Raw genomic sequence first — 15,287 nt, 5'->3', positions numbered from 1 at the left:
TCTTATTGAAGATCATTTTGAACATCCAAATGATGATCAAAATTTAGAAGAAAATGTTTCAAGACAAATACAAGTCTACTCTAGAAGGAATGAAAGAAATCCTCCTTGTGCCCTTGAAAAATTCTCTCAAAGTGAGTCGATCGAAGAAACCTCTCAAAGAAGATTAAGTTGTATTTCCAAAGTACCAAATAGATTTGTTTCTTATGATTCTTTTTCTCCAAACTTTCGAGCATGTCTACTTGCTCTTCACTCCTTTCATGAACAATCTCATTACAATGATGCTAAACAATATGCTCATTGGAATGAAGCTATGGAACTAGAACTTAATGCTCTTAAAAAGGCACAAACTTGGGAAATCATTGATCCTCCCAATGGCAAGAAACCCATTGGATGTAGATGAGTTTTTAAAGTAAAAACTAAGAGTGATGGTTCATTAGAAAGATATAAGGCTAGGTTAGTAGCCAAAGGATATACCCAAGAGTATGGGGTAGATTATGATGAAACTTTTGCCCCAGTTGCTCGAATGACTAGTGTTCGAGCTCCTATTGTTATAGCCTCTGTTAAAAAATGACCAATTTTTCAACTTGATGTCAAAAATGCCTTTTTGAATGGAAATTTAAATAAAGAAGTTTATATGGAACCTCCTCCAGGTATGAATTTAAATGGAAAATTTTTGAAATTAAAAAAGGCCTTATATGGACTTAAGCAAGCTCCTAAAGCTTGGTATGACAAGTTTAGTAATGTATTAATCAATTTAAGATTTTCTTCTTGTTATACTGACACTGCTCTTTTTGTTAAGAAGACAGGTGACTCCATTGTTATGCTTCTGCTATATGTTGATGATATGATCATCACTGGGAATGACAAAAAAGGGGGTAAATGATGTAAAGTCTATGTTAAAAGAAACTTTTGATATGTCTGATCTTGGATACTTGAGATATTTTTTAGGAATTGAAGTGGCTTATTTCGCGCGAAGATACATCCTATCTCAAATGAAATTAGCTGCAGAAATTTGTACCAAATCAGAAATATATGATAAAAAGAAAGTTGAGACTCCCGAAGTTATCAATGCAAAACTAAGACTTGAAGATGGTGTTCTTCTTGAGGATCCCTCACCTATCTATCCATCACACGTCCAGATATAGCTCATGCGGTTCATGCAGCAAGTCAGTTTCAGCATGCACCTACTTCGGTTCATATGGCAGCCGTAATGAGAATTGTGCGATACATCAAAAATACCATCTCCAAGGGACTCTTCTTATCCTCTTCCTCATCTCTTGAATTAACTGCTTTTACTGATGCTGACTGGGGAGGAAATCCCAATGATCGTATCTCAATTACGGGTCTTTGCATTTTTTTAGGTGAATCTCTCATTTCGTGGAGATGCAAGAAGCAACAAAAGGTATCACTATCATCCACTGAAGCTGAATATCGGGCCATGACAATGACAACTATGGAAATCGTATGGCTCATAAGTCTCCTTGGTGACATGGGCGTCCTCATTTCCACTCCCACCAAGCTCTGCTGTGATAACAAAAGTGTGATATACATTGCAAGCAATCATACTTTTTATGAGCGGACCAAGCATATCGAAATGGATTGCCATTATGTTCGAGGCGAATATCTCAGAGGAATTATCACATTACCATATGTTACTTCAGAATATCAACTGGCTGACTTCTTCACCAAGGCACTCCCAACTCCACGATTTATGTTTCTTCTTAGCAAACTTTCGGTCTTCTCCCCGTAAAGTTTGAGGGGGCGTGTTAAATTATGTATATATTAATATATATATATATATATATATATATATACATATACTTATATATATATATACATTCGTATATATATAAGTATATATATACATATATGTATATATACATAATTTATTTTTCTTTTTCTGTATAACCAAAAACCTGATAGGGGTGTTTTGGTAATTTACCATGTACTTTTTCCTTTTTGTATTTTTTTCTTTTTTTCTTTTTCTTTTTTTTATTTCTTTTTCTTCTTTTTGTAGGACCATAGGGGGCCCCACCCGTCTAGTCGTTGGGGCCCCAACGATCATATTTATGACCGTTGGGGCTCCCAATGACTAGAAGGGAGCCCCCCTTTTATGGTCTCCTTTTTAGCCCTCCTCCTCTATAAATAGAGGAGTCTCTCACTTGTAATTGTATGGGGTTTTCACCCTTCTCTTTCTTTCTTCAATAATATTCAACTTATGACTTTAAGTCATTTTCTACTTTTGTGAGTTTTGTGTGTACACCTTTAGTGTTTGTGTTCTTGGCTCTTGTGGTCACTCTTAAAGAATGCTTTTTTGGTGTTTCCGCCTCTTTTCATTACAAGAACATGCTCTTTAAGTGTTCTCTTGCCCATAAGTGGCACACCAAAGCATATACTTCAATTTGTGAGAGTGCCAGTGTACACTCTTGTGCTCTTGTATTTACCCATAGTAGCTCGTGCTTAGTGTTAAATTGTATCTAATATATATTTATATATATCCAGATGGATATTAAAAATGCATTCTTGCATGGGGTTTTAAAGGAGGAAGTATATATGGAGCAACCTCCTGGGTATGCCGAGAAGGATCCTACTGCCTGGGTGTGCAAGCTAAGGAAATCTCTATATAGATTGAAACAGGCGTCTCGTTCTTGGTTTAAAAGTTTCTCCATGCAAATTCAAGGCTATGGTTTTAGAAGATGTTCACTGGACCACTCGCTCTTTATTTACCAGAAGACAAACATCGTTACACTTCATCTTATATATGTTGATGATATTGTGATCACTGGTTTTTTATGAAAACTTTCAAGATGAAAGATTTAAGGGAGTTGAGGTACTTTTTTGGTGTGGAGATTGACAAACAAAAAGACATATTGACACTCATGCAACAGAAGTACACTCTTGATCTTCTGGAAAGAGCCGGGATGACGAATTACAAACCAGTCAACACTCCGAGTGTATTACATCAAAGGCTGAGTTCTGAAGATGGCCACCTTTGCGTCAACCCTACAACATATAAGAGTCTTGTAGGGATGTTGCAGTATTTGACTTTTACCAGACCTGATATAGTTTATGTTGTCAATCAGGTATCCTAGTTTATGCATGCTCCAAAGGAAGGTCATATGAAAGTTGTGAAGTGTATTCTATGCTATTTTAAAAGGAACTATAGGAGACAAACTTGTTTATCGCAAGAACGATAACCTACATAAAGGACATAAACTCATCACTTATATAGACGCAGATTGGGCAGAGAATCCAGATGAGAGACGATCTGTCTCTGGATATTGTATATACATTGGACACAATTTAGTGTCTTGGAGCAGTAGAAAACAAAAGGCAGTGGCACGATCGAGTACATAGGCAGAATACAGGTCGATGGCTGCAGGCACGACAAAAGTTACATGGATTAGACACTTATTGAGTGATCTTAGGGAGACAATTATTCGATCATTACTTCTATACGACAATCAAAGCGCAATCAATATTGCATTTAACCCTATTCAGAATAGCAGAACGAAGCATATTGAGATTGATCAATATTTTATACGGCAAAAAGTCGAGATGAAAGAGATAGAACTACGACGTGTTCGAACAGAAGATCAAGTGGCAGCCTTGTTTACCAAAGGGTTAATAGGACATCAATTTTTGCTATTGAAGAGCAAGTTGTACATGCTCCAAAACCATATACAACTTGAGAGAGGGTGTTAAAATAGAGCATGCGTATGGATCTGGATCTAGATCCATACGCATCAATCCTTTTAACTATGTTGTTGACGTCTTTTTCATTAATGGCATTTTTGTAATATGGTTTTTGTGATATGATAATTTAGTCCCCATTGTAAAAGTGTTTTAATATAAGAAGATTAGGGCTTGGAGGTGTAATCTGCTTTTGCCGCCCCAGCCATTGTGCATCTCTCGCTTTTCTCTATTTTCTGTGCAGCTTGAACCGTGGTAAAGATCTCTCACAATATCTCATAAGAAACTCAAAAAAAATTTATTTTGCAGAAAAAGTGATGATTCAATTTAATTATTTAAGTGTAACTCCTCTAGTATGGCCATGGGATGTTGGAAATTTTAGAAATTAAGTAGAAACATATCAGGTTTGTTACATACTTCTCCCTAAATATAATAGAAATTAGTTTAACAATGTTGATTAGACCCATATCCAAAGTGTTCACAAAGCATATTTTTTCTATAAACGTCAATTTTTATGTTGATCATAATTATCATGCTCACTCATGTGTCTCACAACTTTAAAAATAACTAACATTTTTAGTAATTACAGTCACATGATGAAGACACTTTATCTTTTAGGGAAAAGATGAAAGAACTTTTATATACTCTCCATCCATGTAAACATTTATAACAGTTTCAAATAAATGCATATATAGTAACTTAAATAGAAGAACTCTTCAAGATTTTGGAATCAGAGATTTCTTTATGGTTACTAAGACCATACCTCCTTTGAACTTCATTTGCGCAGAAAAAGCTTTTGCCTAAATCAGTACGAGGCAACAATTAGGACATCAAGTAAACAATTTAAGAAAAACAACAAGAACCTGGTAATGAACTATATTATAATGATTTAATCATAAGAATCATAAAACTTCCCTCATATGAGCGAAGTAATCCAAGCATACAAAAAGCATGTCCGTGCACATAATATGAAATCAAGTAATAATATATGAGCCATAACGCGCTTAGTGAAGAACCACTTGAAATTTCAAGAATATGACAGCAAGCTCTCTTAATGTGAAGCTTAAAAGTTCTATCTGGGCAATACCTTTAATAAACAAAATTATGAATAACTATTTGCAATGTTTCATATTAGTGTCAATGTTTCTTGGGGGAAGAAAAGTTGGGCAACATGAATGACACAATTTTAAATCCAAAATAAGTGAAATCCCAAGTTTACTATTGGAAGATTCAAAAGAATTTAGTTATGTCGAAGTCACTAAACTCGATGTGACTGGTGAACTAGTACCTTCTGTTCTTAAGGATTGAGAAGCTTTAGACTTTATTATCCATATGTATAATTAGATAGTTGGCAACAGAAGATTCTGCAAACTAATCCAATAACTGGATCTACTAAGTGTCAACAACAACTGCAGTACTATTGTAGAAGTAATTCATATTCAGAAACACAAGGCACTGAACAAGGGAAGCAAAGTATGCTACAGAGACACATGGAAATGTCAGTTTTAGCCTTTTAGGCACTAGTATGTGTGTGAGATGCTTTTCCAGCCCTGGATAAAAGATCCGAGCTTACTAAGAAAATGCTAGGCACTGAACATGGGAAGCAAAGCAACACAAATGCAAATGTCAGTTTTAGGCACTAGTATGTGTGTCAGATGTTTGTCAGCCTTAGATAAAAGATTCAAATTTACAAAGAAATCACACTCTCACCTGATCAAGATTGCCGGGACCTATTAGAACAAGTGCCGCTCCACAAGCATCCAGTTTATCCTATAAAAGAACATTAAATGACAAGGCCAAAAATAAAAATATGATACACAAAAATTGCTGGCTACATGTTTTTCAAGGTTGAAGATAACTTGTTATTCAAACCATAGGACCAGCAGTTGCAAGTGAATTATCCGTCTGTAAAATCATGACAAACAAAAGTTTCGAATCCCATACTTTACAAAAATGAGGATATGTCATTAGTCAAACAACGTGACCAACAGTCGCAAGTGAGATGATAATTTGAACCAAAACATATGCTAAAGGAAGACTAGAGAATTTAAACAAGAGGTCTGTCGCACGATTATGCTAAACTAATCTTAAACACTTAATCAATTGCGTTAGTTAGAAATTGTCATTGTTAACTCTAGAACAGACTGCAAGAGACTGAAATATGCACCATGCATCAATATGCATATTTTGCACTCACAAACAGCAGTTTTACCTTTACAGAGGCAAGCAGGTCAGCACGCTTACGACAGAGGACACATCTGCAGTTTCAATACCAAATTAATCCTAGGAACGAATGTAGCATATTATGTTTAGAACAAAGGGGAGGTTATAATACCCAAAATGGCGAGCAAAAGCAACCACAGCTGTCCTGTCTTTCCATAAATCAGTAAGTGGAATTTCATTGCCAGACAAATCCAGTACTTTCACCTCATCCAACGAAGCTTGGGTATCTTCAGATATCATCGTGAGAGGTACATTTTCTGTGCAAAGTAGATGCACTAGAAACCTCAGCAAGACGAAATGACATGGCAAAGCAACAGAATGATTGCTCCAAAAAAAAAGGGCAACAAAAAGCTTCACATGATTACGTACCTATGACGCGCATGTGACTAACAAACAGCAAGCTCTTGTATAGTTGAAAAGTATTAAATTATTCACAACAGAATAAGAAGAAGAAGAAGAAGAGGTACCTGAAGCGCCGGATGCCGCAGACGCTGTCACTCTTTGCGCAAAGGAGAGGCCGCAACTCTGCCTATTCGGGCAGAGAAGAGTCTTCCAAGGGTTCCCTTCGCTTTGTTTCAATCCAAACAGGCGAGACCTCGAGTGGTTAGAACTCCCGCCCAAGTAAACGGCGCTCAGATGCGGCCCCGGAATTCCGACGCCGGTGGCCATCCTTTTGGCCGGAAGAGGGAGCAGCCCAACTGGCCTTTTGGAGTTTCTATGTGAAGGAGTAGGTAATTCGGAGAAGCCGGAGAGAATTTTGGCGGTCAAAAACGAGACAAGTGTTGTACGCCTTTTATTGGGGCTCTAAAGCTTTCGCTCTCAGATTGAGTGCCTTTCTTTCGTGCAACGCGTATTCTGCTTTCTTCTTTTGGTGTTTGCATAAAACAAGCCTTGAGCAGAATATCTGCCACGCAGGACAAACGAGAACTTTTTTTCTCCAGAAAAAAGCACAGCCTTTGTTTTTAATATCAAAATGCCTCCTCTTTTTTAGGATTTTGACACTTGGCAGTACAGAATATTGATGAAGGAGTGTGCTTTCTGTGATACTAAGCGTCAGCACACTACTACTCAATCTCAGCCGTCCATTCACTCTTGGCATCTCAACCGTGCGATAAGCCGACCATTTCTGTTGAAGCCGGCCGGGGCGCCGCTCTGCAGCACCTGGATTCAGATCTTTGAAGTAAGATCCAAATGTGTATTTGGATTGGATTCATATCTGTTAGGTTGGAATTTTTCATATTTGGAATGGATTTCGATCATTATTATAAGTAGGACTTATTTTGGATTCGGATCAAAACCATTCCATTTTCGTATTTGGCTTTTACATGTAAATGAGTTTTTTTTAAGGGGCTTTTACATGTAAAATGGGTTGATTTTTTAACTAGATCAAATATTACCACATGTAGTTCAGATACAGATTCAACCTTTGCGCATCAGATCTGATTCATTGGATTTGGATCTACTGTTCACATTTCGGATTCAGATCTGGCATGATCTGGCCCAAACCTAATCCGTTTGCAGCCCTAGTCCTGGTGCAAAATTTAATTGATCCAAGTCCCCGTGTGTATGCATGGCCATTGTTAGGTGAATATAGCAAGATGGGCTAGATATGTTTTGGGTCCATCAGAATGGTTGTTCTGGTTCCAATCAAAGCCGGGATAGTCTGAGTTGGACCTTAATCAGTTCTGGTTGGATCGGAACTAAAATTATTACAATGTTGTCAAATATAGAGATGGCAGTGGACCTGGAAAAAATGCAGCCTCGCCCCGCCTCACCCCGTTTGGACCGAGGATGGAGGATATGAAACAGGAATGGAGGTGGGGATGGAGGTTAAAATCAAAACCCATGGAGGCAGGGATGGACTTATCGTTTTCCCCACCCCCTCCATCCCCGTCTTCAATCTCCGCCTTGTCCTGCCCTGCCCCATCCCGGATCCTTCTTTAGGGATGGCAGAGGGAAAATGCAGTCCTGCCCCACCTCGCCTCGTTTGGACTCGGGATGGTGGACATGAAACGGGAATGGAGGTTAAAATCAAGACCCGTGTGAGGATGAAGGTGGAGATGGAGGGCAGGATTTTGAGAAGGGCAGGGAGTGGAGACCTTGTCCTCCGCCCCGCCCCGGTCCACTGCCATCCCTAGTCAAATATCATGGTATCGTATACCTTTAAAATGGTGTGTCGTCGAATATCACGGTATTTGTCACTAATGATTCAATCGAGACTCCTTGGGTTGAAAAGACGCCTGATCTATTTTGATTTTGCTAGGTCCAAATACACCGAGATCAGCCATTGTTATCAAATCTTGGAGAGGACTTGCTTGCATAGTCTGATGCAGGGCTACAAGAAGCGTGTTACTGAAGCTCATAGTATTATTGACGCTAAAATAAGCCAAAACAACAGAACTAAGAAACTTAAGCGATAACTGATTATTATTTGGAAAAACAAAAAAGCAATAGGAAATAATAATGACAAAAAAATTATGGCCGCAAGTTCTCCACCTTTTCGGCTAGAGCAACGGTGTTTTGCCGCTGAACACTGGAAAACGGCCCATCCTTGCGGACGGGCAAAAAAGATATAGATGTTAAGGTGCGCGCGCACACACACAGGTGAGATGCACACAAAGTAATAAAACCTGACGGTTAAATTGTTGATAAGCAATGGAATGAGTTGTGATTAACCGAACCAAACTTAGATCCGTACGGGAGTAGCGTCGGACACTATTGTGTCTGACATTACGTCGGACGAGTGCGCATTGCTAATCTCATATGCGATCAATGACGCACGCTGATTATGGACACAAAAAAAGGCCTTTGGTGGCGGTCTTTACTGCCACTGCCGCTAAAGATCTTACAATTATCGCGCAAAGCAACTGTAAGGTCTTTAGTGGCGGTTGTAACCGCCTTGAAAAACCTGTTTTGCAGAAAAAAAATCTCGCTGCTGATCGTGTGCGCGATCAGCATCAAGGATTCATTCATCGCCCCTATCCGATGACAGGGCGTCTGATGATACTTCTCTCTCTCCATATATATATATATATATATATATATATATATATATATATATATATATATATATATATATATATATATATATATCAAGGGCAAAGCTACATGGTGGGCATGTGCCAAAGCCCCCTCACTAATGCGCTTTGCATTCCGGCGAACAGCCCGCTCCTTTGCAGCAACTCAGGGGTCCGTTGATCTCACCGGACAGTCACCATCTCTGACGTCATCTTTGAACGCGGGCTCCACCCCATGCTTTGCCTTCTTCCCCTTCGGGAACTTCACCTCCCTCTCCCTGGGGCACTTGTTGGGCTTGAGGTATGAGATGAGGTCCTCCGCGAAGCGTCACTTTGAGATTAGGGTGCGATGAGGGCTTTCCTTCTTCAACCCTTTAGAGCGAGAGAGAGAGAAGAATTTAGGGGAAAGAAGAGTTCCTAGGGGGGGGGGGGGGGGGGGTCGCGAAGGATTATGGGTACCCCGACGACCCTCACAGGATCAACGACATCGATCGAGGGAGATTGAATGGTGCAAGCGGAGAGGGGAAAGGGGGAAAATAAGCAAATGAACCCCTTTTGGAGGTATACTTTTCTTGCTTGCTCTTGCCATTTTTCTTTTCTGCTTTATTGCTTGTGATTTGCTCACTGAACTAACTTTGTTGACCTTTTTCTTTTCCAACGGGGGGGGGGGGCAGAGAAATGTACAAAGTGCGATTTTGAAGCTTGGAGGATATGGAACTACTGCAGCTGAGGTTCAGCAGGTTGATCTTGAGGGGTTGAGGGTGACTGCGATCGGGCTGCAGTCGATTGTGTCTGAGCTGAGGTCGGCCTTGGAGGAGGCCCAGAGGGTGTGGGCCATGTCTTTTGCAAAGGGTCAGATGACTACTCAGGTTGAGGCAACACACTTGTGAGAAGACTTGGATTATGAGGTATCCTCTTCACTTTTTTTCACCTTTTGCAAGTCTAGGAATGTAAGTCTTAACACTTAGAATAGTGATATAGAGATCATATCTTGTTTGTGCTTATAGGCCTACTTTTTGTTTCTTTTAGACTCTTTAAGAAAAAGCAAGACAACATATTTTTGTGGACATTGATACTATTTGAAAATCTTTTGCAGAAGGGGAAGCATGCAGAATATCATGTGAAGTTGCAAAGCTTTCTGCAAGAACTTCTACTGATGGAGGATCACAGGGTGCGAGTCCTTACAGTTGTGGCAGACACTTCAAGGGAACTGCCACCAGTATCGACATAGAGTGGAGTGGAGTGACCAAAGCTCATGCTCGACACAAGACACCACCAGGTGCAGATTGGCCCAAAGAGTGGCGAACCCCCAAGTAATCAGCGAGTCAGACGAAGGAGCCAGAGACACTCAGAGAGTGTCTGGAAGACAAGATGCCCCTTAGTTTCATTTTCCTTTGCTCTCTTGTATAGGATATGACATGATTTTCATAATTGTGCATGCATGGTTTTAGAATGATATGACAAGATATCATTTTTCTTTTTTGCTTTGTATGTATGAATGCTTGCATTCTTGAATGATGTATGAATGAGAATGATCAATGATGTTATTGCTAAGCACAAGGACATGTGAGGAATGATGCATAAACTGTAGATCACCTTCCATGCTGCGACAACCTTATACTGGTAAACACACACTCATGCTTTCATAGGAAAATCATTTTTCTGCATTTTCTTTTTTTTGGTTAGATTGAGTCGATACAACTTGCACCTTTGATTTATAGCTCATTAGTTTTGTACTTTCATTAGTAAGCAATATTTATCCTATATATACATCCACCTCAAAAGATTCCCTTGATCTTTCAACAAAAGAGAATCTTGCATTAAATTTAAATTATTTTTCTTAGAAAAATTGGAAGAAAGTATAAATTTAGAATTTGATAATATATAAATATATAAAAGTATAAAAATATAAGGAAAACATTAAAAATATAAGAAGCTTGTTGATAATGCAATAACACCAATATATAAAAGAGATATTTTAACAATAGGCGATAATATTGAGAACATAGCATGTTTTCGTGATGATCTCAGTGTCAAGAACGTCGCGAGATTTTCAAAATGGCCGATTAATGAGACTTGCAAGGATTTCAGCAGTTTAAATCCAGACCGTCCGGAGTCCGACCCGATTCAGCCAAGTGAAAAAAGAAAAATTTCGCGGGTACCGCTGATGGAGCGGAATCACGGGGGGCAGTGGAGTGGACAGTGCGCCATCTCTCATGCCCGTTGCCCCTTAGGGCATCTCTGCGCGACCACCGCCATTGCCACGTCCAGCGACCAGATAACCCGAGAGCCCCCGCCAGTGTGTTCTTTGCCCACCCCGATCCCCCTTTTCTAATGACGGCCTCGCACAGGCTCGTCGCCAGGCCCTTCTTTCCCCTGCGCCTCTCCACAACCTTCTTCTCCCGCTCCATCAAGAAACCATCGGATATCTCTGCACGTGATGATCTTACCAGTTCCCAATCTACGGCTCCTATTTCGCTGATTTGGTTTGGGGGTGCCTGTCTGATGGACCAGCCTTCTGTGCTTTCACAGAAAAAGGGGGCTTGGAGACCTCAGGGTTACGCCACGAGTAGAGGCGTTGTAACTTCCGAAGGTGGTGACCTCAGGGTTGCAAACGAAGCCGTGGATAAGCATGCTGTAGAATCTGTTCTTCGAGGCAGTCCAGTGTCTCCAGCATCTCCAGAGCTGGCAATTGCTGGCAATGGAAGCAAAAAATCATGCTTCTCGGGGAAACCCACATCAGAATTGTCAAAGGATGCTGAATCCGATGCAGTCACATCGGAGAAAGGTGAGTTGGCTTCCTTGTTTCCTTTTTCGGACTCCTCTCTCAATGAAGAACAAGTAGTGAAAGTCCTTCTCGACCATCAAGATGATCCCAAAAGGGCTTTCCGGTACTTCCGGTGGGCGGAGACGAGACGTGGTTTCGTCCGCGGGACTCATGCCCTATGTGTTGTCCTCCACATCCTTTCGTTCTCGAAAGACCATGGTGCCATTGATCACCTCCTTCAGCAGTACCTCGCTAACAGTCCTAGCCCCAGTGTTGGTGCTTTCATCGAGCGCCTCGTCAAGACTTCTAAAGCGTGCCAATCTGATCCTGAGTTGTTCGATCGAGTGTTGATTGCGTATGTGGGCTTAGGATTGGTTGATCAGGTGGTAGAATGCTACGAGAAATTGGTGTCTTCTGGTATAATTCCTGGAATTTTCACTAGAAATGCTCTTTTGAATTTGTTGGTGAAGTCCGAATCGTTGGAGAAGGCGTGGGAACTGTTTCATGAGATGCAATCATGTGGCATGGAGGTGGATGTGAAAACCCTCGATACCATGATTCAGGCATGCTATAAGGAGGAGAAATCGGATGAGGCTGAAGCTATCTTATACGATATGCGATCGAGGGGATTTGAATTGGATGCGGATTGCTACTCCAATATAATCCTAGCTCTCTGTAAGAAACCCAATTCCAAGTTGGCTTGCGAACTTTTAAAAGAGATGAAGCATTTGGAATTGGTTCCTTCTGAACATGCCTATGGTTGTGTGGTGGGCGTTTGCGTTAAGCAAGGCAATATGTCAGAGGCACTGAGAATAACGGAGGAGATGACCAAGGATGGGTTTGACTTGAATGTGGTAGTCGCAACTAGTTTGATCAAGGGATATTTTATCAAGAAAGATATCGATGGTGCATTGAGAATGTTCAATGAGTTGATTGATAGGGGAATCACCCCAAATGTCGTGAGCTACTCCATAATGATCGAGGGTTGTTGTGGGCTTGAAAACATGGAGAAAGCAACCATCCTTTATGAGCAAATGAAAGAGAAGGATGTACGTCCTAATGTTTTTACTATCAATGCGATGATTAAAGGATATCTAAGGAAAGGAATGTGGAAGACGGCATTCGAATTCTTTGATAAAGCAGTTGATAACGATATTGCTAACGTTTTCACGTACAATGTACTTATTTGTTACCTCGGTAAGCATAACAGAGTGAAGGAGGCTTCTGAACTATGGGAGAAGATGTTGACTAAGGGAATCGGGCCAACTGTTGTCTCTTACAATAGTTTAATACTTGGTTATTGCAGACAAGGGTATACTGAGATGGCCTCTGTTCTGTACTCTCAAATGAATGTGCAAGGTATCAAGCCTGACGTTATAACGTATACCACCTTGATGAACGGATACTTCAAGAACAAAGAAGTTGACAAGGCTTTACAACTGCTGCATACGATGGTGGAGTCAGGGATCACAGCCAATGATTTCACTTATAACAGTATAATCAATGGCCTCTGCAAAGCTGGTCGTATATCAGAGGCTAATAAAATGATGAAGGATTTCATGGAGAAAGGATTTGCTCCTAGCTCTATGACATACAATAGCATTATCAATGGCTATATGCAAGAGGGTGCCATGAATTCAGCGGCAAAAGTTTATCAGCGGATGCGTGAGACACACATTTCTCCGTGCATCATTACTTACACGATTTTTATTGATGGTTATAGCAAGACTGGTTGTATAGATCTTGCTATGAAGATGATGAACAAAGCAGAAAAAGAAGGCTTTGAGCTTGATATAGCTGCATATAACAGCCTTATAGATGGTTTTTCCAAGATTGGACATATGCATGGTGCACATGATATTTTCAATAAATTGATTGCATTTGGACTAACCCCAAATTCTGCTGTTTACAATAGTTTGATTCATGGGTATGTTGCTCAAAATAACATTAAGGAAGCTTTTGACTTGCATAAGAAAATGAGAAAGAGCAGCATTGTTGGTGATGTTTCTTTGTACACTACACTTATTCATGGATCATTAAAATCAGGGGACATGCGCTCTGCCTCTCAGTTGTACATGGAAATGCTTGACGAGGGCTTGATACCAGATGTGATCACATTTTCTGTTCTTGTAAATGGTCTGTGCAACAAAGGACAAATAGAAAATGCACATAAGCTTTTGCGTGAAATGGATCAAAAGGGTTTACTTCCTAGTGTTCTTATATACAATGTGATAATTGCTGGATATTTCAGGGAAGGTAATTTTCCAGAGGCTTTCAGGTTGCATGATGAAATGCTTGACAAAGGCTTGATGCCTGATGATAGAACCTACGATATTCTTGTGAATTCAAAGTTTGAAAAAACAATGTCATTCTGACGAGCAATTCGATATCTGTAACGTGGCAACTATAGTGGTTTCAATATGCATTTTATGTGTACATACGCCTGGTTCTGGAATTTGCTAAAGGGAATTTTTTCATGCAGATGCAGTAGCATTCATGAAGTATGCTATATAAGAAACGAGAAAATTGACTTTAATTTTTGTATGTTTATCTCTATTTGTCTCCAACATAGTAATTCTGCAGCCTCATCATCCTTGTTTGAAGTTTTTTTGTGATAAAATATGGTGATGTGAACAAGAATAAAAGTACCTATTTACACTCACACGTGCGCTAGATTATTGTTCTGGTATCTAATAATAACTTTGAAGGATTTTCAAAATTTTGGTGACTTTGAACACTCTCTGGCTTGATAGATATCAAGATGTGCATTTCTATCATACTTTTGAGGATTACTGTTAGCTCACAGGTCTTCACTGACCTGTGCAATCAGCATTTTTGAAGTGTTTCAAAGAGTGTCTGATATGGTAGAAGATGGTTTTGTCAGTTATTCAGTGGAAACAGACGGTGTAGTCTTTCATGTCTCTTGGAATGTTAGGCAAAGGTGTACATGCCGTTTTATCGCGTACATACTTGGGCGTATCTAACACCCATATATTGTATATGAAGCTTACGGTCTGATGCAGATACGACAATTCTGAATGGATATTCCTCTTGGTACAGTGTTGCATACTTTTTTAATTAAGTTTTTGTTGTACCCGTTTTTGCCAACTGAAAGCACTATCAGCAAACAAATAATCAAAGAAATAGTTGTGTAGTAAATGTGTTCCAGGAACTTGACAATGAGGTTAAAGGGATCATTTTGATTTTTGTCAAGTGCTTTGACAATATAAATGTACTACTACTAAATATATTGTCAAGATAGTATAGCGATTAATCGAATTTTGATGATACTATGAAAATTATAAAATCCTTTAGGACTTCTTTTTTTAGGGTTAGCAAGCTGGGGTTAGGCAGACCCCTACCAGTACAAAAAGAGTCATACATCCAAAGTCTTCCATATATGTTTGACCTGAAGCTTCAATCGTAGGCAACCTGTATTGAATCCAATTATAACATTCTGGAATTCAAACACATCTAATGCTGCTAAGTGGGAAGGTGCTCTCAAGATTCCGTTACTCTGAAGTACTGAGATGATGCTTTGTCCACAGTCTATATGTGATGCTTCCAAGATGACGTGAGAATCGCTG

The 15,287-nt window shown here is 39.8% G+C and overlaps 2 protein-coding genes across 5 annotated transcripts in view; one reads left to right on the top strand and one right to left on the bottom strand.

Moving 5' to 3' along the window:
• The window catches only part of LOC149845768 (thioredoxin-like protein AAED1, chloroplastic), a 101,893-nt gene extending 95,194 nt beyond the window's left edge, over positions 1-6,699 (bottom strand). For 2 of the 4 annotated variants that reach the window (XR_016430218.1, XM_089995984.1), the window contains exons 1-5: positions 6,384-6,699; positions 6,029-6,173; positions 5,906-5,951; positions 5,404-5,463; positions 4,457-4,493 (exon numbers count right to left, since the gene is read on the bottom strand). Coding sequence is in view for 3 of the 4 variants with exons in the window: in XM_089995984.1 (XP_089852110.1) it covers positions 4,457-4,493; positions 5,404-5,463; positions 5,906-5,951; positions 6,029-6,173; positions 6,384-6,585 (490 nt within the window). In the remaining variant the exon portion in view is untranslated. The remainder of the gene's footprint in view (positions 1-4,456; positions 4,494-5,403; positions 5,464-5,905; positions 5,952-6,028; positions 6,174-6,383) is intronic. The other 2 variants (XM_089995983.1, XM_089995982.1) reach the window with 2 other exon arrangements.
• A 4,406-nt stretch (positions 6,700-11,105) lies between these two features.
• Positions 11,106-14,181, top strand: LOC149845767 (uncharacterized). The gene has a single exon (XM_089997729.1). It carries the CDS (start codon positions 11,268-11,270, stop codon positions 14,073-14,075), a length of 2,808 nt encoding a protein of 935 aa, XP_089853855.1. The 5' UTR covers positions 11,106-11,267; the 3' UTR covers positions 14,076-14,181.
• Positions 14,182-15,287: the final 1,106 nt, after the last annotated feature.

The sequence above is a fragment of the Nuphar pumila genome, chromosome 2, assembly GCF_984573655.1.
Source record: "Nuphar pumila chromosome 2, dmNupPumi1.hap1.1, whole genome shotgun sequence".
In the NCBI taxonomy this organism is placed as follows: domain Eukaryota; kingdom Viridiplantae; phylum Streptophyta; class Magnoliopsida; order Nymphaeales; family Nymphaeaceae; genus Nuphar; species Nuphar pumila.
This window is presented reverse-complemented; position numbering and strand designations above follow the sequence as displayed.

Bases quoted from the DNA above. Each gene is read 5' to 3' on its own strand.
- LOC149845767 (XM_089997729.1), top strand. From the start codon at position 11,268: ATGACGGCCTCGCACAGGCTCGTCGCCAGGCCCTTCTTTCCCCTGCGC.